Below are 22,141 nucleotides of genomic sequence, written 5' to 3' on the forward strand. Positions count from 1 at the left end.
TTCTCCGCTCTCCCGCCGTTACCGTGAGGTAACCGGCCGGGCGGGATGGGAGGCTGCCTCCCCCCCAACCCCCGGGAGCGACGGGGGTTTGAAAATGGGGTTACTGGGAAGATATAGGAGGCGCTGGAAGGGTGACTGGGGTAACTGGGGGGTGAGGACTGAGGTAACTGGGAGGGATTGGGGGGGAAGAACCGAGCGCGAGCCCCCGCCAATGCAGACAGCCTTAGGGCTGAAACTGGGGATACTGGGGGAGGGATTTGGGGAGCACTGGGAAGATGCCGGTACCGGCCCCTCCTACCCCCGCCCAAAACTTGGGGGGACCCAGGCGTCCGGGGGACTTCCCCTTCCCACACCACAATGGAGAGCGCAGCCCCTTTCCCAGCCCGCAGTGGGAGCTCCCCAGTTCATACTGGGAGCCCACAGCCCCAGTGGGTCCCATAGGGACTAGGAGTCGTAATCCCGGTCCATACTGGGAGGCCCTGTCCCTTTCCAGTACGGCCTGGGACACCCCATACCAGCCTACACTGGGAGACGCCGCCCCAAGCCCTCCCGCCGCGGGGGAGCGGGGGCGGGTTTGGCCGCCGTTCGGGCCGCCGGGCGCTCGGCCCGGGAACCCGGCGGGGATCGGGGTGGGGAAGAGGCCGGAGCCGGGGGGAGGAGGGCCCGCCACCGAGGCCTCACACCTCGCCGCCTCCCGGGGCTCGTCCCGCAGCCTCCCCCTCACAGGTGGCGGTGGGGGGGAGCCCAGCGGTCGCTTTCGGTCCGTCCGTTCCCCCTCCCTCCCCCAAAGGTGCCCTGCCTCGGCCAGACCCACTGTAATTTCACAGAATCACAGGATGATATGGGGTTGGAAGGGACCTCTGGAGATCATCTAGTCCAACCCCCCTGCCAGAGCAGGTCCACCTAGAGCAGGTTGCACAGGAACGTGTCCATGTGAGTTTGGAATGTCTCCAGAGAAGGAGACTCCACTATCTCTCTGGGCAGCCTGTTCCGGGGCTCTGCCACCCTCAAAGTAAAGAAGTTCCTCCTCATGTTTAGGTGGAACTTATTATATTAAAGTTTGTGCCCATTTCCTCCTGTTCTATCCCTGGGCACCACTGAAAAAATAGACTGGTCCCATCCTCTTGACACCCACCCTTTAAGTATTTATAGGCGTTGATCAGATTCCCCCCCCAGCATTCTCTTCTCTAGACAAAAAAGACCCAAGTTCTTCTCCTTGTAAGAGAGATGTTCTAGGCCCCTAATCACCTTTGTAGCCCTCTGCTGTACCCTCTCTTCTTGCACTGGGGAGCCCAGAACTGGACACGGTGCTCCAGGTGGGGCCTCCCCGGGGCAGAGTAGAGGGACAGGATGACCTCCCTCGACCTGCTGGCCACACTCTTCCTGATGCACCCCAAGATGCCATTGGCCTTCTTGGCCACAAGGGCCCATTGCTGGCTCGTGGTCATCCTGTTGTCCAGCAGGACTCCCAGGTCTTTCTCCTCAGAGCTGCTCTCCAGCAGGTCAGTCCCCATTTCCAGGCTTCGCTAAAGAGTTTACTACGTCACCACATCGGAAACAAGCCAAACTAAGGAGTTCACACCAAAACTGCACAGATGCGCTCACCAGGACACGGCGAAAGGGTTGAAACAGCCCTCTACTGAGAAGGACAGCTGATGGGCTGTGGGAGGCACTGGGGACATGGAGGAGGACAGAACTATTAAGACAGGAAGCAATGAATAACCTGGAGATACAGAGTAATAAAAATTGGCTGGTGTTTAATAGTACACCCTGCAAAATCATGCGCTGCAGGATAAATGCTACAACTTCTGCTGCTTCAATGTTTCAGCAAAAGAAGAGAGAAAGGACATGGGGTGTTCTCCTTTTGTAGCATAATCAGCACTCAGTGGAGGGGGACACAAGGCAAAACTTCTCCTAGGACAGGCCAGTTGACATATTTCTAGTAGAGCTAAAAAAGTATTTACAAAGCATTGGGAAAAAAAACCCCACAACACATCTGTTACACTGTTTGGTCACACACAGTCAAGAAAGATGAATTAAAACCTGCACACACGCGGAGCAGAGCTGACCTTGTCAGAGGAAACTGAAATGCTCCTCTTCGCCGAGGAAATACAAACAGGCTTGCCTTGTTCCACCAACAAAGCCAAAGCTGAGCAGGAATATGGGTGGGTTGGTTTATTTGTTTATTTATTTTTCTCCGATAGCACACCATTGGGATAAATAACAGGAAACAAAAAGAGCTGCTTAAATTAAAGGATAATATTGACACAAGAATCAGATTCAAAGGAAGTTGCCATCTTCTTGTCCAATGAGATAATCATGAATTCAGAGCATTGCAGGGAGGGAGGGAGGGGAATATAACTTTTTTTCAAGATGGAGCTAGAAAAGAAAATGCGTAATATGACTGTCTGTGGTGGTACAGAGTTGGACGTGAGGATGTAGATCTCTCTCAACCTTTTTTTCCTGCATTTCTAAAACAAGGAAGAAAAATAGAGAACTCAAAAAGAAGTAGTAGCAGAAATGACGGAGGCATAACCACACGTAAGGAAATATCTCACTCGGAGGTTAAAATAGTGAATGGTCTCCCCTCTTAAAAATATTTCTTCAGCAATTTCTCTGCCTCAAATATTATTGTATTTTAACAATAGCATTATTTTGTACAGTATCTTTTCTGTTATCCCATGGGCAAACAACAATTAGATTACATGTTGAAAAATATTCTCTATTTGTAATATTCATTAGGTCCTAATAAAGGCAAAGATAAAGTGCAGCACATACTGCTATTACAGATGTTAAAGTATTAATAAAATGTTCACACTTGTTCTTGTTTCACAAAAATGTTTGCCAAAACAGAGAGGTTTCTCAACTATATCCTAAAGATTGGATATACCTGAGATGTTTTCTGCTTCCTGTTATTTGCAGACCTTGAGTATTTGTCAGCAGAAGTGCAGCACTCTCTGCAGTGAATTTAGAGCTCCTGACCATACAGTCCTTTTTTTTTTTTTTTTTAAAGTCACTTTTCACTGGCCCCACAGAAGGGTTCCATGGGACGTGATTTTGAAACGCCATTTAAAGCCTGCTGGACCCGGATCCTGGGTAAATTGCAGGAATAACGAGGAATGCATCTTTGAGGAGAACAAGCCCATTTACCCCTGATGAGAGCCAGCCTTCTGCTATCCATCCACCCATGTCTGCAGTGGATTACTGTGGCACGGGGATGGAAAACGTGGAAGCACAAAACCACAGGTTACTGCTCGGGTGCTGTGGCCGCCAAGGTGGCTCTGACACAGGCCCAGACCCAGCTCCAAGGGTGCAGTCTTAACCTTTTAATGTTTATTTAGGACTGACTTTCCTGCTGTCAACTGTAACTCCAAGTCTGGGAAGGAGTAATGAATGATCCCAATCTTTGCAAGCTGTGTTTTTCCTGAGGGCAACTGGGATACAAATTCCTGTCAAGAGGCAGTGAGTGGTGGGAGCCACAGTCCCCCTCTGCTCTAGGACAACCACCATCTCACCCTTCTCCCACAGCGGCTCCATCCCTCACCTCTGCCCTGTGGTGTACCCCCTTTTGGGATACACACTGCAGGACCTGTTTCAAAGGGTATTCAAAGAGAGGGTGGGGAAGGAAGAAGGACCAAATGGCTCCTGGGATGGCAGTGTGACAGGGGAAAAAAAGAGTCTGGGAGCTGCCAAAACAGAGGCAAGCATGGAGTTTTATGAACACAGTGCAACTTGTTCATTTTAATCCAGTAAACAGGGCAGCAAATTTGGCAGAAGAAATGCACTTAGAAACTTGTAAGTCAGCTCAGTGACCTGGCACTGTCAGATTAGTTTCCTTCTGTGATGCATTGCTGAACGTAATGTGTCATTACAAATCTTGGTTGCTACAGCTGTTAAAGCCATAAAGTGAAGCAGAGTTATTAATACACGGTAGTAGCAGCTGTCATGCTCCATTCTGTAATTAAGCATCAAACCTGCAGTTGGGAAACTCTTCTTTTGTCTGATGTGGGGTAACTGCATGTCTGCAGATGCCAACAGCGTGGAGACATGTAGGAACATCCCACCCACGCGGGGCCATGGTGAAATCCTCCTGCACAATATCAAGAGCGAGTCTCTGTCTCTGTTGCTGGCTGCCTTTACAAGTCTTTGAGGTTTCCTGCAGGGAGATGCAGCAATCCTTCCCCCCAACACATGGATAATGAAGCCCAGTATAGATGTGTGGATTGTAATAACGCAGGGAACAGCAGTCTTTCAAAAATCTGAGGTTAAATCGGCTGCTAGAAGCACAGTGACAGCTCGGAAGCTCCTGCTCCAAGGGATGAGATGCTGCTGTGTAGGGCTTCCCAGCTCCCACCAACAAAAGCCAAGAGACCCTCCTTCTCCAAGAGGCAAGAAATGCCACCAGGACCCATGCACAGTGGGATCTCCAAGCGCCTGCTGTATTTCACTGAATTTCACTGAATTTTAGAGTTGGAAGGGACCATAGAGATCATCTAGTCCAACTCCCCTGCTGAAGCAGGATTGCCTAGAGCTAGAGCATGTTACTCAGGACTGCATCCAGGCGAGTCTTGAAAATCTCCAAGGAAGGGGACTCCACAACCTCCCTGGGCAGCCTGTTCCAGGGCTCTGGCACCCTCACCGTGAAGAAGTTTCTCCTCATATTTGAGTGGAACCTCTTATGTTCCAACTTGTGCCCGTTGCCCCTCGTCCTCTCACTGGGAACCACTGAAAAGAGTCTGGCTCCCTCCTCCTTCAACCCTCCCTTGAGATACTTGTAGGCATTGATAAGGTCTCCCCTCAGCCTTCTCTTCTCCAGACTAAAGAGTCCCAGCTCTCTCAGTCTCTCCTCATAAGGGAGATGCTCCAATCCTTGAATCATTTAGATGTGAGGAGGACACAGAAACCCAGAGTCGCTGACCGGGAGTCTCACGAGTCTTCTTTTGAAGATGTCCCCACCCATTAGCCCTTCCATCGCTTTGCTGTCTGCCACCTCTGGCAACTCAGGCTGTGGCCTGCAGACTCTTCTTCTCACGAACCTCCTGATGTATATGCCCAAAACTGCTTAAAAGCCTGGAGGAACAGAGCCACTCAAATGCGTGACAAAGTGCAGAGGCCAAATTCTTCCAGTAGTGAAGAGGTGATTACGCCTCTGCTGGGGCCACCAGCACTTTTGCTTCAGCAGCAGGAGATTTGGTTTTGCTGATCCAGTTGTGCTGTGAGGTTCTGAAGTGGGCAGCTCGGGAAAGCCCAGCATTTTCTTTTCCTTAACGAAATAGCTGGGTAGGCACACGCTGAGATGGAATGCACTCGCTGGAGCGAGTGGGCAGCGGCTCGTCATCTGACTGGGTTTTTTTCCTTGCACCTGAGCTCGCCCCAACTGCTTAATTAGTCACAGGGTTTCCTGGAACTCCGGGGGAGAACGAACCGTCAAAAATTTCGGTGGTTCAGAAGACAACGGCTGAGGGGGAGAGGTGGAGGTGTGTGTGTGTGGGGAAGAATGAGGGTTTGCAAATCAGACTGCAAAAAATATTTACTCTAATTTGGGAGTTGTGAGCAAACTCAGGACACGCCGCCCCAGGCTGCAGGTGGCAAACACAGAAAAGGGGGGGTACAGAGAAACAGTGAGGCTGTTTAGGGAGTGTGGCCACAGTCATGCAAAGCTCTTAGGTGCTGAGATGCGGGCTCTGCCCTGCGGATTTTGTACTTGCCCCCACTACAGGTTTTCACTTTGAAATCTCACCTTTTTTCACATTCCCTCATCATCCAAGGCTCTAGGAACCGGTGCGGAGGAGTGTAGCACTCACACCACGACTGGACCAACCCCCTGGGAGTCTGCACCTGTGAGCCCTGCCTCCAGACTCTGCCGCTGGTTTTAGTTGCAGATGGTACTGTTTGCCCCAGCAAATTCACAGCTTTTAAGGCTAACAGAGATGATTAGCCACCTCTCAGCACCCATATAATCCCTGGATAATATAATCCCGCCCTAAAACTCATAGTCCCTTCAACAACTTGCCCTTGCCTGCAAACTTTCTTCAGATCGCTCAAAAGATAGGTAACTCAGTGTTTCCCCATGGTGGTTTGCTGCAATTGTTACCTGCTTTCGTAATTAAGGGTCCATACGTGGTTTGATCTGGTTTTAATTTCCACCTGTCTTCCTCTTCAGTATGCTTTTTTCTCGCTCCCACTGAGGTGGATGTGGTTGTGTAACAGACCTCAGCAGCAAGCTGATGCATTTCCCAGCAGACTTGCTGGGTGCTTGATTTCCTCAAGGCTCAGATGGAGAAATCCTGCTCGTGGTGACCGTCCTCCAAAGCAGCCAGGGATCGCACGGTAAGGGAAGGCTCCTCACAGACCAGCTGTTTGGTTTTAATGTCCAGTCTTCGATCCATAACCACGAATCTGGATGCCAGTGTGGCTTCTCTGGGCTTCCCACGTAAGTGCTCCTCTAGGTCTCCTTTCCACACGACGTTGCCACTGGAATGACAGGACTACTCTGAGGAGTCAGGACAGCAGAAATGGGGATCAGAAGCCCAGATGCTGGGTCTTCCTGTGGTGCTCACCTCTGAACGATCTGTAGTGGTGCTTACCCCCACTGCCCAGGAAGGTGGTGGAGTCGCCATCCCTGGAGGTATTTAACTGGTGCTTACCCCCACTGCCCAGGGAGGTGGTGGAGTCGCCATCCCTGGAGGTATTTAAGAACCATGTAGACATGGCACTTCAGGGCATGCTCTAGTGCCTGGGATTGTTGGTTTGTGTCTGTTTGTGGGTGGGTGTGCTGTGTTGTTGTTTTCTTTATTTTTATTGTGGTTGGACTCGATGATCTCAAAGATCTCTTTCAACCATGAATATTCCATGATTCTGTGATTTTGGAGGTTGCACCAAAGAAAACTCCAGACATGAGTCTTGAAAGAGCAGCTCGCTGACTCCACGCAGAAGAAACCAGTCAGTAGAAAACCACTCTGAGAGGGTCGGAGAGTCCGTTCTACCTCATCTCCGAAGTAAAAATAAAACCAACCAAATAAAATTGTCAGTGTAAGCCACACAAACAGTAGCAAACGAGGGGCGTGAAACCACAAGATTAATTTTAAAATAATGGGATTTTAATAACATATCAGGAGATTCTGTCACGATACCTCTGTGGTTTTTGAGCGTTTGTAAGGAGGCAGGACAGGGAGGCCCCTCAATTTTAAAAAGGACGAAGTGAGACAGACCCTTAGGGACGTGGGGAGAACTGCGCTGGTACTCACAGGTGTGTGGAGACTCTTATGAAAATTATGACTTAAATACTGGTAAGGCAAAAAAGAGAGCGGTGCCCTAACAGCAGTTCACAGAATCACAGAATCTTCTAGGTTGGAAGGGACCTCAAAGATCATCTTGTCCAACCATCAACCTAACTGACAAAAATAGACACCCACACAACAAACAAGGATCATCACTAAACCATACCTCCCAGCACTTCATCAACCCGTCTTTTGAACACCTCCAGGGATGGTGCCTCAACCACCTCCCTGGGCAGCCCATTCCAATGTCTGATAACCCTTTCAGTGAAAAATTTTTCCTAATATCCAGCCAGTTCCCGGGTGTCCCATGCCCGCCGGCCTGCGATGGTTCCCAGCAGGGACTTTCACAGCCGCCATCGCTGCAGCCCTGGCGGGGCCACCCAGGGGTGACACCCCGCCGTCCCCCGCTACCAGCGGCACCGGCCCCGCCGCTCTCGCCACGCGGCTCCCGGCTGGCCCCTGCCGGCGGGGCCGGGGAGGAGGCCCGGGCCCGGCTTGTCATCGCCCGGCGACACGGCGGGCCCCGCCGTCCCCATGGCAACAGCGTTCCCGTGGTGCTCTGCCCGGCGCCATCTTGGGAGTGGCAGCGACCGCCCCGCCATGTTGGGGGCGGTGCTCTGCCCGCCGCCATGTCGGTGGCTGCGGCTTGCCATGCCGGCGGTATGGTGCCGGTGCTGCCCGGGCTCTACGTGGGGGGAGCGGAGTCGTGCTCGTCCCTGGAGTCTCTGGCGGCGGCGGGGGTGGTGGCGGTGCTGACGGTAGACGCGGAGGAGCCGGCGGATGTACCGGGGGTGCGGGCCGTGCACGTCCGGGTGAGGGACGAGCCCGGCGCCGACCTCCTGAGCCACCTGGACGAGTGCGCCGCCTTCATCGGCGCGGCGCGGGCGGGCGGCGGAGCTGCTCTAGTCCGCTGGTGAGGACCGTGGGCGGAATGGGGGCCGTCCGTCCGTCCGTCCCCCTTCCCCGGGGAGGCGCTCCTGACGGCCGGACCGTTTTATCCTGTCCTTGCAGCCATGCCGGGGTGAGCCGCAGCGTGGCCGTGGTGACCGCCTACCTCATGAAGACGGAGGGACTCGGCTGGGAGGAGGCCTACGCCGCCGTCAGGGCCGCCAAACCCGACGCCGAGTGGGTCCCCGGCGCCCCTATCCCCCCGCCCCTACCCCTTCTCCCCGCCCGCCCGCCGCCCCCTCACCCCCGCTCTCCTCTCACCCTCCTCCACAGGGTGAACCCGGGTTTCCAGGGGCAGCTGAAACTCTACGAGGCCATGGGCTGCGCCGTGGACAGCAGCAGCCCCCTCTACAAGCGGTACCGGCTGGAGATGCTGAGGGAGAGGTACCCCGGTGAGTGGCGGCCGGGCACTGGGAGCATCATCGGCCTTGGGCCGGAGTGAAGCTTGGGGCAGCCTCCCTGGTGGGACCCATCTGTCCTGAAGGGACTCTCAGGGAAGTTGTGGATGCCCCATCCTTGGCTACCTCATGAAGACGGAGGGACTCGGCTGGGAGGAGGCCTACGCCGCCGTCAGGGCCGCCAAACCCGACGCCGAGTGGGTCCCCGGCGCCCCTATCCCCCCGCCCCTACCCCTTCTCCCCGCCCGCCCGCCGCCCCCTCACCCCCGCTCTCCTCTCACCCTCCTCCACAGGGTGAACCCGGGTTTCCAGGGGCAGCTGAAACTCTACGAGGCCATGGGCTGCGCCGTGGACAGCAGCAGCCCCCTCTACAAGCGGTACCGGCTGGAGATGCTGAGGGAGAGGTACCCCGGTGAGTGGCGGCCGGGCACTGGGAGCATCATCGGCCTTGGGCCGGAGTGAAGCTTGGGGCAGCCTCCCTGGTGGGACCCATCTGTCCTGAAGGGACTCTCAGGGAAGTTGTGGATGCCCCATCCTTGGAGGTGTTCAAGGCCAGGCTGGATGGGGCTCTGAGCAACCTGGTCTGGTGGGAGGTGTCCCTGCCCATGGCAGGGGGGTTGGAACTAGATGATCTTTAAGGTCCCTTCCAACTCTAACCATTCTGTGATTCTATAAAATGAACACAGAAGGCCATGTCAGAGGTGGTTGACCTTTAAGCATTGCCCTCAAAGCAGCCCGAGCCATGAGTTAGTGAGGCAAAACATTCACACCATGCTGACCCTAAAGAATTACAGCTTTGCCAGAGTTTCCCCCCAGAAATTAATTCCCTCAGTGGGGAAAAGAGTGTCTTTGAGACATGCCTGAGAAATAGGATCCATAAGGACCTGTTCTTTTTAGCAAAATGCAGAAATGGTAAGGACCAATTTAATACGTTCCCTGATTTTTACGTACCTGGCTAGGCAAACTGAACATCCTCTAAATAGACATCAATGAAAATAAATAACTGCACAGCTGAGATAAAGTTGAAATCAAGGTATGAAGCAAGCTTTCATGTTTCCATTTGCAATAGGTTTACTGTATTAGGTATGTGGACATATGTGTAATTTTATAATAAAATAAATAACAATGCAGTGCTTTTTTGCAAGGTCTGTGTTGCATATTCAGCATGACAGTGCTTTCTCTGTTTAATTTAGCAGTCATTCTCTTTAGCAGTTCCCATTCGTAAGCTGACTTTCTGTATTGTGTGCACTAAAAGATTGGCAGAACTGTTCTAACTCCTCCTCTGCCTTCACTTTCTGTGTAAGAACATAGGGCAGAATGCGAGTATTTTACCATTGCTAAGGCCAAAATCTAGATCCTAGTTCTTTGCATTAAGTGAATCCCAGTTGTAGGTGTGGTGGGATGAAGCTCTTTCATTTTTAGCTTATCTAATGGAATTGGCAAGTGGACAAATGAATGTGAAGATGGTGGCTTCTGCATGCCATGACTGGGGCAGAGGCACAGCGCTGTCTTGTCCCCCAGAAATGCAGCTTGGCTGCGTTGATCTGGTTCACAGTTTTGTACTGATCCCTCTGCAGAACTTCAAGACTTGCCCCGAGAAGTCTTTGCGGTTGATCCAACCAGTGTATGTCAAAATCCAAACGCAGAGGTTCTCTACAGGTGCAGGAAATGCAGGTACTGAATCTTCTCTATTTCTCCATAAAATGTAATTTTGAAATCGACTCGAGAGAAAAGTAGCCTGTGTAAATCAGTGGGCATGTCATTTTCAGGACAGGGGTGATGCCTAAGTTTCCATACAGTGTACGCTGCAAAAAGACAAATAAAAGTACCTTATGAAACACAAAACTTTTTGTTTCTTGAAGTTGTGCAGCACTTGTGCAGCCTAACCTGCCACATTCTATAGGCAGCCATAATTCTGCTTGGCTCTGTGAAGCTGCTTGCTCTGAAACCATAACTTCCTAGTATATTTTTGACAATCAGTTTCTCCAGAAGAAACGTTGTGTAGATTTGGGGGATTTACTACATTTTAACTACCTTTTATGGATTACTTAAAGTGAAACTGAATAATCCTGCTGTTTCCTAGGTGTAGGTTTCTTCCAGTGTACGAGTATAAATTTGAAGTTTTAGTAGGTAGGAACTGCTTAAAACCAGACCTATATACGAGACGACATACACCTGTGGGGCGGCTGTTTTCTATTTGTAGATTTCCCCAGTTCAAAAACCCAACTATTTTAACTTCTTTCCCCCCGCATCCCTCCCCTCTGTGTTGGAGGGCAGGCGCGCTCTGTTCCGTGCTTCCAGCATTTTGTCCCACACGGAAGGAAGCGGAGCAACAGCCTTTGCCCACAAGAGGATGACGGACACCGCGCAGCTTCGTGGTGATGGCCGTGAAAAGTGCACCTCTTACTTCACTGAGCCCGTGCAGTGGATGGAGCCAGCATTGCTCGGAGTGATGGAAGGACAGGTGAAGGGGAGCATGTGCTCAATTTTTTTTTTTTTTTGACGTTTTGATGTGTTTTTTTGTTTTGTTTTTGTTCTCAAAGGCAGAACAAAGTGTTTCTGTTCCCTCAGGCAAAGCACCCACACAAGGACCTAAGTCTCCCAGCCTTTCTAGCATGAATTTTGCAGCTTATGAACAGATTCTTAAATGTTAAATATCCCTTTACAAGAAAATGAGCTGATCTTGTTGGAGTGAGAACACTAACCAGGGTGTCGGACAGGGTTTACCTGTGTGTGTTTTTAGTACGAGAAAGAGTTTGTGGGACTTACAAAACCTGTTGTGGTCTCAGGCTGATGGAGGCTTTCTGGAGACAGGCAGAACTGTCCTGGAGGCACACCAGGTTCTGAGCAGCTGCATTTCCACCCCCTCCCTTCTGCCAGCACAGCTGCCTGCTACACCCCAGCCTAAACAGCCATGACATTTTTGCTTTTTTGCCTGTTTTTCAGCCTGTTTACCTTCAGTGAAGTGTTACGAGCTGGCGCAGCACAGGTTGCTACCATAGAAGTATATTTTAAATAGACCTACATCTGCGTGCTCCTTAGAGTGGGTCATGAGGGTAGGCTTAGATTAGGTATTAGGAAGAAGTTCTTTAGTGTGAGGGTGGTGAGGCACTGGAACAGGTTGCCCAGAGAAGCTGTGGATTCCCCATCCCTGGAAGTGTTCAAGGCCAGGCTGGATGGGGCTTTGAGCAACCTGCTCTAGTGAGAGGTGTCCCTGCCCATGGCAGGGGGGTTGGAACTAGATGATCTTTAAGGCCCCTTCCAACTCAAACCATTCTGTGTGTTTTTTTCTTGCAGCTTCTGTGTCCCAAATGCACATCGAAGCTGGGCTCCTTCAGCTGGTGGGGTGAGCAGTGTTCCTGTGGCCGCTGGGTGACACCTGCCTTCCAGATCCACAAAAGTCGAGTGGATGAAGTGAGGACACTGCCAGTTGGTAACTTTCAAGCTGCCAAAACTTGAACTTGTCCCTTCCCTCCATGGACTTCTTAACTTCCACAGAGAACTGCTGGCTAGTCTGTGGTTGCCAGAACCGAGTTTGTGATTTCCACCCCTTTGTAATGAGGTGGAACTGCTTGAACATCTGCTCTATTTGAGCTTTCTGTATCTCTAATTTATATAAAATAGCAAACAATTCCTTCAAAGAGGTGTTACACAGTGGTCAAGTATGTCCAAAAATGCTTGAATGTGAGGTTTTTGGTATATTCTCACTTCAGCTGTTGCTATTCACAGAAGGTCTCAACTCCTTATTTAAAAGGATTGCTAACATGTTACTTTCGGGCTGTGGCCAGTGGTGCTGCTTGTCTTCTGAATAACTAGTTTCAGTTTGTCTGAAACAGCTGAGATTTTAGGAGCTATATTCCACAATATGAGGTATGTGGCAGGGAAATGTTTTAAGACTTAGCAAAGTGCCATAAAATGGTACAATTACACTTGTTGCATTAACATGCATGGCAGCTACCAGCAGTGAAAGGCAAGTGCAGACTTACATTTGTGTTACAATAAAAATAGTCCTAAAAATCTCTACCCCAAGAATATTTACTACGCTACAACTCTTCCTTTATATAATATCTAAGGAGATGATGCAAGCTGAACTGGAATGAGAGAACTGATGTAAAATGTAAAATGCTGCTTACAAGTTTAAAGAGATCCCTAAAATAAAATAAGATTTTAAGGAAAGCCAGCATGCTGCATACACCACTGTGGGACAAGTTTGGTTTGACAGAAGAAACCAGGACAGAAAGATTTACTTTAAATCCATTTTATTCTCATTGACTTCAACATATTTTTTTTTTATTATTTTTTTTAAACACTATTTCCAGCAACATACATTATGAAATATACAAGATAAAGTAGGTGGTGGGGTTCTGCCCATCTTTTCATTCCTCCCACAGCTGTGGAGGGAAGACTTGCAGGACACAGTGAACATCAGAATCTCAACACTGGAAACAGACACAAAACAAACAAACAAAAAAAAAAAGACAAAAAAATATATGAAACTGTTTGAACTGGTCACACTTCAGGGCCAGGTACAGCACAATAAATATTAGAACTGCATTATCTTAGACATCTTCTGTAAAGTTTATAACATCCTCTATTTAAAGAAATAAGAGAACATCTGGTTTCTAGCATGAAATGCTACATAGTACAGTGGTGAAGGGTACGAACGATGGGGAATCCAGCAAGGGCTTGGATGGTGACTATTCATTCACACATGCTCATCGGTAAAATAAGCAGCAGACACTGAAAAGTTTAGTGAGCTGTAAACTTAACCATTCACTACCAGAATGTCAGCTGGAGGAGAAGCTCCTTTTGGGAGAACCAAAAAGTTAATCCCTTTAAAGTTTTCAGCCGGGCTGTCCCTGCCAAACAGCAAAGTTGATACCACAATGGAAGTGGCAGCGTTTGGTCCGTAGCACGAGATCCCTTTGCATCTCAACTGTTCCAAGCTGGCAGCCAGTGGAAATACTTTGGTGCAGACTGAACACTTACACAGCCACGCCACTGCCACGGTGCCACCGACACCACCGCAGGTGGCAGCTGGAACCCAGCTGGGCACAGAGAGCAAGGGGGAGAGACTGGAGAGGGTGCACAAAGCAGAAGACCAGAGTCACCGGTTACTCTTGTGCTCTGACCACCAAGGCAGGATTAAATACATTTTCTACTCATCAACCTTCCCCCTGTTCATCCCCTGCCCCCAGAAGCGTCACATCGTACATTCCACTTCCAGGAGAACTGGGGACCTTCTGTGCTACTGCCAAAACGGGCCACATGAGCACAGGTGGAGGAAGAAGGTTAAGCACACACTTTTCTTTCCTTCCCTTAGCATGATCTGGGCATTGCACCGGGAGGCAATGGCACTGGCAGACAGAGCACCACCGAGGAAGGACTGTTGTGTTCCTGGTCTGCACCCGTGGCACCAGTGTAACTTGGTGGGCATGTCCTGCAGTACACAGCAGCACTCACAAGCTTCACAAACTAAAGCAGCTGAGTGTCATGGAATCGTAAGGGGTGAGTAGGAGGTAAAGAAGGTAACGTTCTGCTGGAAGCTGAGCACCTATGGCTTTGATTTTAGCTGATGCCGAATCCAACAGTTCTAACTGTATTAAGTAGGAAAATAAAATTCTGTTTCTCCAGTGTACAAAAGTATACTGGCTGCTCGTACGTGCTCATCTTCTAGTTAGTCCCCTCTTGGGGAGATCCAGAACTACCACATTTCGATACCAACAGACTCGGCTGAGGGTCTGCAGAAGGGACAGAGTAGTGAAGAATTTTTGGTTGTATCAACACGTCAACAGACTATGGTCAACAGTTGTGTTTGAGAACAGGGAGCTCTATGTCATGATAGTCACTTAGCAAAGTGCCAGATGTACATGCCCTTACCACTGCCAGCTCAGAATGTACCATGTGACTGCATTAAGATCTACACCTCCTCTGCCGGTACAGCTCAACTGGTTCCATCCCAAGGTGGAAAGACCAGTTACCAAGAGAGCTGGGAGAGGCAAGGAGAAGTTTTTCCCACCCTAGAAGTGTACAACAGCATTTCCTCACTCAGCCAGGCCCACTCACACACATCACTCACCGTTTCAGACACACAAAGCAATGCCAAACACAAACTAAGAGGAATGTTTTGTAAGGACACTCTCTTGAGTATGAACAGGGAAAAACACAGGGCTATTTATCAACTCAAGTACTGTTGCATCATTCTTGTAAGGTAGGGAAGCAGAGGAGTTGAGATGAGGAATTGAGAGGACAAACTGGAGTGGTCACAGGTGTCGAGTCTAGTCTTCCAGACTGCGAAACGCATTCTGCATATCCTCAAACAGCTGAGCATAGTCCGCCTTGATTTTTGCTTCACCATCTTTGACAGGGTCCTGAAAGATAACACAGCAAATGAACAGATCTGTCGGGAAAAGCCCCAGGTACTTCAGACAACCCTGCTTTGCCGGTGCTGGATTTTTAATTTTTCCACTTTGGGAGTAACACTTGCTAACTACAGATCAGGTATTATAGCTCTGTCTCTGCCTCCTGTCTGTCTTGCCAACAGTCACAGATACTGGACAGAAAAATTGGTATTTTTGTAAGCAGTGCTTACTCTACTGGAGGGGATTTAGTAATACTGAGGGTCTTAGTTGACGCTGTGTGATTCAAGATCTGCAGTGATTAATATCAGTTCCTATCTCTAAATCAAATGGAGTAAGGATCTTTGCAACTCAGAAATGCCCTGATGTACTTTTCGGGGTGCATCCCCTGTAAGTCCAAGAGTTTTTGGACTTTGCCATCACTTGGAGGTCGCTCCATTCCAATTGAAATCTTATTGTGAAATCACAATCAAGAACACTTTTGTAGAGCTTCATCATCTCAGAATACTTTTCATGAGAGGGCAAAAAATTTAAGTCAGCTTTGCTCTGAGGCTGCAAGGCCTTCCCTGCAAGAAGGAGCTTTAACTGCCAGGCTGTGAAATCTGTTCAATATCTTCATTGTTCCCTTAGCACTACGTTCCTCTGGGTCAGCACAGCTCTTGGGAAACAGAGGGGACTTAGATATGTGGATGCACTACTTCTTCATTGTCTCTCCAAAGTACACGGACCACAAGATGCAGGACATTCAACTCTTACACATTTTAGACTGTTACCCAGGAAATACGATTTTCCTTTCATAACTATCACTGTATTAGAGAGCCAGCTCCACTTAACATGTATTCACCCTCTGGATCTCCTTTTCAGCTATGCTGTCCACCACTCTGCTGTATGCCAGATGTCTTCTGGTGGCCAGGGTTTGTAAGAAGTGTATTACCTTCCCTAGCTAGATAACCAGCTTTCAAAGAAGCTCTTGTCTGCCCAAGTGTATCTTGTTATGTTTTTGATGATTTGAGAATATATATCAGAGATCTGCTTACTGCAGAAACAAGCCAGTACCCTGCAGGAACACAGTACATTGGCACACCCACACCAGAACACTTATTTTAAACATAATTTTTTCTTACAGTATTTGTTCTTGATAGATTTACAATATTGGCTTGAGTTATAACAGAGTAAGAATTACACTTCACAGAGAACATTCTTTAGCTACCTTAACATCAGGCAGCACCACAGGTTACTGTCCTACCAGTAACTGCTCTATCAGCATAGAATCATAGAATTGCCCAGGCTGGAAGGGACCTCCAAAGGTCATCTAGGCCGACCTCCCCGCAGTCAGCAGAGACACCCCCAACTAGACCAGGTTGCCCAGGGCCTCGTCGAGCCTCTCCTTGAATATCTCCAGGGACGGGGCCTCAACCACCTCCCTGGGCAGCTTGTTCCAGTGCTCCACCACCCTCACAGTGAAGAACCCTCTCCTAATCTCCAGTCTAAATCTGCTCCCCTCCAGCTTGAAGCCATTGCCCCTCGTCCTGTCACTGCAGGCCTTTCTAAACAGGTTCTCCCCAGCCTTCCTGTAGGCTCCCTTCAGGTACTGGAAGGCTGCTATTAGGTCTCCCCGGAGCCTCCTCTTCTCCAGGCTGAACAACCCCAGCTCCCTCAGCCTGTCCTCGTAGCAGAGGTGCTCCAACCCCCTGACCATCCTTGTGGCCCTCCCCTGGACCCTCTCCATCAGGAGCACGGTCATCAGCATGCTCTGGGGGAGTTCTAAGAAAGCTGTACCCTAAAAAGAAGGCTGCTGAAGTTACCCAGGAGCAGGTGCTCCAGGCCACTTGTCTTGTCTTTAGCCCTTGCTAAAGTAACTCCTCCCTTCCTCTCCTCCTAGTTACCTGCCTTAGGCCCTGAAGCCAAACACAGGGGACATCACGTATGACTGCAGGAGACGAACATTTCTTTCCTTAACTTCTATTTAATACAGCCTGATCAACATTTCTATCATTCGCTTTTTAGCACATTCCTGGATTTAAACTTCAGGCTGCTTTTATCTGCTAAGTCTCTTTAGAACATGCTATAATTTTTTACAGAATGTTATCACAAAACCCCCAAAACAAAGAGGAAAGGTGCTTGTACAACTGCCACCAATGTACGTAACAAAAGAGCCTGCTGAGAGTGGAGTTGCCAGGGCTCTGCAGCCAGCACCACCCAACTAGATTTCTGCACTGACCATTCCTGTGCTCACAAACTAAACCCAGTTCTTAAGTGTATCCAAAATGATTGCCAAAAGTCTCTGTTCATACACCTTTACCTAAGGGAACTGACGACCACCTTTGAGTAACACCTCTCAGAGTCACTGGAAGTTCACAGAAAGCAGTGCAACCCCGTTCCTTCCCAACATACCTTGAATTTCATGGAGGTAAGTCTGTAGAGGATTTCGCTCATGTTCTCTCGGATGATGGACCACGTGATCTTATTGTCACTCTGGGCTGTGGTTTCTACAGCACGGCGTGCCATGTCATAAAACGCAATCATATTGGAAAGCATTCCCACAGTTTTGTAGAAAGGGCAGAACCTGATGGAACAGAAAAGGATCTGTCAGGCATTTTGGAACAGTTCACAGGACAAGCCTTTGCTCCTGCCTTCACAACAACTCTGAATTCTCACACGAAAGAAAGAGCGCTAGCCTGCTTTACTCCAGGGGCTTTTGGTACCTGCTGTCAAAGGAGAGAGACCACCTCTAGTAAGTCCCACATTTTTAAATAGGTAAATCACAGGCTGAGAGAATCATCCTGAAGTAAGGTTTCTGAAACAGCACCCAAACACCGGGTAAAACAGGGGAGAACAGGAACCACCGCTGTACAGTTCTCATATTTCCATCTGTGCCAATACTAATGAGAAAGGGAAAACACCAGAGCAGCCAACGGAATTCCTCCTTCCTGTTTTGTCCATCATGGGAGCAGGCTTCTCCAAGTAACCTGGGATGACCTGACAGCTCTGCAAGTTTCTTTGCTCACAGGAAAGGGAGTGTTTCTATGACAAGAACACTCCACACACAAAAAGCTCCATTTTTAATGGGTAGATGACTGTCATGGAAGGTACCTCATTATTATTTATACACTACATCATGCTACTTCTGTGCTTCCCTTCTGCATACAAGCAAACCTGCCCTAGTACCTAATCAAAGGCACACACTATTACAGAATGATGTACGTCTACATTTTCAGTGATGAAGTATTCCAAGACCTCCTGATCTGGGGATCAGGCTCCCCATCTCACTCCCAGGCTGGGGAGTGAGATGACCTACAAAAATCCCCTTTGTCAGGCTACTGAAACACAAGGATAGCATGGAAAGAAGCAAAGCAGACAGGGATAACAAGCACTATCTAGGGAAAAGATCCAGTAAATTTTTTGATGGATCAAACTGACTCAAGAATGACGCAACAGTAGCTGAAAGCAGATTCTTGCAGCCCCCCATGCCTTGCTAGAATAAACAGGAAGACTTTGGGTGTTGACTGTGGAAAAAAAAGTGGTCCTCTCCTCCTAAGGAGGACAGGAGGACATGCTTTTGCAGAAATATTGGCTAACTGAATAATAGATGAGGGCCTGAGAAACTCAAAGGGTGCAATTGCATTTGGAAAAGGTCTGCATGCCTTGAGTAAGGCAACGTGAATACACTGTTTGATGGCCTCCCTAAGCAGAGTTCTTCCATTTGTTTATGGTGAGTAAAACTAATTTCTGCACTGTTTGGCTTCTGAGTAGAATAGCTGTCTAAATCCAGATTACAGAGGACTAAGAGGGCAGAGTGGCCAGTCAGAGCTCACCTGTCATAAGGCGTATAACCATTCTGTTGCAAGAAGTCGTCCTTTATCAGCTTGGCAACCTCCAAGGTAATTTTATCTGTTTCTGCCAAGGAAGCCTAGAAAAGTAAGGTACGCGTTAGTTTAGTACTCAAGTCCATGAGGACACGGTATGTCCTGGTCAAGAACTGTTATCTTTCAGTACCTGTTTTCTTCCCACCCTCTTAAGACTCTAGCAGAATTTAGCAGAGTTAAGAATTCCAGCAGAATTCTGTCTTTTGGATATTTATCACTCCCTGCTGTAGAACAGCCAATTTAATTGACAGCCAAATTAAGATGGGCCAAACAGTCAGTAAGTCTACTTTAAGTCTATCTGACAATAAACAATTGCAAGGAAGCTTACTTTAAGATACTGGAAAAGCCACCAGACACAGAAAACACATATAGCTCTGCTAATGAGGAACACTGAAATATCATCTTCCTGCATAAGGAGGTAAATTCATTTTTACCTCCTTTGATCCTTATATCCATGGAAGAAAAACTAGATCTTGGCATGGTAGATCAATAAGTAATTTTAAGAATTTGATACTAGTTTCCCCAGCTACCAATGGGTTTTTCTTCTTTGGCATTCAAGAAAAGTAAAGGAGTTGATGACAACGTCTGTCACACTCTGCAGGACAGGCACAACCCTGCTGCACACTGCTGCTGTCAGCATCACAAGCCACCTTCCTCTGCCTTCATTGTCCTTTTGCTAAAGGGGACAGACTGAGTTTTAGGTACCCTAGTTTGCTTTCTACACAGGAAGTTTGGACCTTCTTTCGTGAGGAGACCAACAGAATTCAGAACTAAAAAAAAAATAAATAAAATCTCTGATTGTGTTTCCACAATTTCCCCTTTCTAAAGGTTTGTTGCAGTTGTTAGCCAAGCCCAGACTGAAAGAAACTGTTAAAGTAACATCTTTGAGAACAAGATCACCAGGTTCCAGTACTACTATTGTGGGAATAATGCCTTGTTACAAGCACTGGCTTATCAAAATCCATTCCACACCAAGGAATTGATTCTACCCTGGCTCTGTAAACTAGTCTTTTAGAACATGTTTTTGTACATAGAAAACTGCAGAGGACCCCAGGATCACCTTTCTTTTTATTTAAAGACACATCTAGAGAGGAGAGCTCTGCTAGGCAAGATCTAGTGAAAGGCCTCATCTCAGTTGGGCTAGAACATCAGTGAATAGGGAGAGCACCAGGACCAAACTTTCTCAAAATAACATGTTACCAGACACTACCACCACCTCGTAAATCAGCATACCTCATCTGGCCATGATGGGATTAAGTTACTATAAAGTAAGTGCTAGGCACCTGTCAATTATCATCTTTACAGTGCTAAGCTGAAACACAAGAGTTTTCACTTTTGAGAGCTCTCAAGGGAAATCTTCCTGTCCAAGTTCAGCTTTGTCTCCATAACAGTGAAGCGAATGAAGGAAATTAAAGAACGCTTGTAAAATGGAGCCATATGTCATGTCACAGGCTTCCATAGAGAAACCAGGTAATCACCAGTTTTAGAAAAAGCAGATATCACTTCTGTTTCTACAGGCCAGGCTGTAAATGCCAACACCTCTGTTCTGTAGCTGGCAACATGGTTTCTAATAAATTGTAACCCTTCAGATGCCTTCAACTGTAAAGGTAAGTTTGCATCGTTTCTCTTCGAAAGATACTTCCAATAGAATACTATTGTAGATTGCAACAAAGGGCGTTTCATCAGGACTAGAATGTGGAAGAAAGTGAAGTTTCTTAACTTCAGCATTAGATGCCCTGCAATCCAATTTACATGAGAAAAGCAGTGTCAAGCCAAGGTTTACCAAATCTAAAAAAGTATTTGTCATTAGAAAAGTCAAACGTGTAAGAAATTTGGAGTAAAGCACAATTAGAGGCAGGAAAGTCTGACATCTCCCAGTAACCATTTGCCTTTTTTGCATAATGCAGTATCCATCAAGTCTGGGCTAAGACATGGCCAAAAGCCTGTGCTAGCAGTAAGGAAATGGAGGATGGCTCATTGACACCACACTCCCTCACAGCTGGTTACTCACCTTCCCCACAAGCTGCACGATCTCTGCAAGGTCCTCTTCCTCCTGTAGGATCTCTTTGGCTTTTGTCCTGAGAGGGACAAACTCTGTAAAATGCTTGTCGTAGTACTCGTCCAGGGCACGTGTGTATTTGCTGTAACTGATCAGCCAGTTGACAGAGGGGAAGTGCTTGCGTTGTGCCAGCTTCTTATCCAGACCCCAGAAAACCTGTCAGAAGCCAGAAAGAAAAAACAGTGTTCCAAATAAAAAAATCAACCAAAATAATTGAAGGCAATTAAAAAAAAACAAGAAAGCCAATACAGAATGCAAGTTTGAGCAAATGCAAAATGGCAAAGGCTATCACAAATGAAAGCTTCAGAGAGAAAAAGGAAGACTTATGTTAATTTAACTGTAGCAGTGACTTTCAAATACATTTCTCAAAAAACGATGCATCTCTTAAGCTGAGTTTAGCCTTATTCAGCTTGAGACTCCTCATGAGGGAGAAGTTAGCCATAACAAAGACAATACTGGAGTCTAATTAAGCGGAACCCCACTAGATGGAACTCCTTTTACCAAAACAGGGCTGCAACCAGTTGCAAGACATTCGCCCAGTCAGCTGGTCTGAGGATTTTTTCATGGTTTCAGTGGATGTATTAAGAGTGGTTCACTTTCTATCTGAGCTGAGAACAGCCACATTTGAAATGAAGCTCAATGGGCAGCAATGAGGAAGTACATGGATATTCCTGAACAATCAGCATTGGAAAGAATTACTACCTTCACTCCCTCTTCCAAAGGCATCTCAAATACATTGCTTCAGAGACCATCTCGTAAGGTCACCTTTTACACTGTTGGAACATTTTCCAAAGCACCCTACAAAGCTGCCTGTGTCAAATCAAAGCTCTCACACACCAGCCGCTGGCACAAACGCAGTGAAGCACAATCATTTTGAGTTCAACAAAGTAGATAGAAGGGCTGCAACGGTGTGGGACATACCTGAACAATGCCCAGAGTAGCAGATGTGACAGGATCAGAGAAGTCACCACCTGGGGGAGAGACACTGAGCAGGAAGAGATAAGGAAAAGTTATCAGAATTGCATTCACAATTAAAACTGAGGTACCGAACATATGACTGCACAACTCCATGATCACAGAAACCAGAAAAGTCAACAAACAAAACACAATTTCATGTAAGTAACAGATTGCAAACTTCCACTGCAGAAAGTGTTTGACGCATACCCACACAGGTGTAATATCAAGCATTCCATGAAATATAGTTATATATTTCTATATAATATAGTGACTG

General features: G+C 47.9%; 2 protein-coding genes across 3 annotated transcripts; one reads left to right on the top strand and one right to left on the bottom strand.

Moving 5' to 3' along the window:
- Positions 1-7,890: 7,890 nt before the first annotated feature.
- On the top strand, positions 7,891-12,267 carry DUSP12 (dual specificity phosphatase 12). 2 transcript variants are annotated; one of them, XM_014957104.1, is made up of 6 exons: positions 7,891-8,193; positions 8,292-8,405; positions 8,502-8,620; positions 10,204-10,300; positions 10,904-11,090; positions 11,924-12,267. In XM_014957104.1, the coding sequence occupies exons 1-6, from the start codon at positions 7,910-7,912 to the stop codon at positions 12,083-12,085; spliced, it is 963 nt and encodes a 320-aa protein (XP_014812590.1). In that variant the 5' UTR covers positions 7,891-7,909; the 3' UTR covers positions 12,086-12,267. The 2 variants fall into 2 exon arrangements, with proteins under 2 accessions (XP_014812590.1, XP_014812592.1); XM_014957106.1 differs by having other exon boundaries at positions 10,928-11,090.
- Positions 12,268-12,868: 601 nt separating this feature from the next.
- LOC106896895 (V-type proton ATPase catalytic subunit A-like) lies at positions 12,869-21,996 on the bottom strand. The gene is made up of 5 exons (XM_014957179.1): positions 21,832-21,996; positions 20,863-21,066; positions 18,801-18,895; positions 17,380-17,551; positions 12,869-14,997 (listed from the first exon to the last, which is right to left on the bottom strand). Exons 1-5 carry the CDS (start codon positions 21,979-21,981, stop codon positions 14,905-14,907), a joined length of 714 nt encoding a protein of 237 aa, XP_014812665.1. The 5' UTR covers positions 21,982-21,996; the 3' UTR covers positions 12,869-14,904.
- Positions 21,997-22,141: the final 145 nt, after the last annotated feature.

This window comes from Calidris pugnax, unplaced genomic scaffold, assembly GCF_001431845.1.
Source record: "Calidris pugnax isolate Ruff unplaced genomic scaffold, ASM143184v1 scaffold225, whole genome shotgun sequence".
Lineage (NCBI taxonomy): Eukaryota > Metazoa > Chordata > Aves > Charadriiformes > Scolopacidae > Calidris > Calidris pugnax.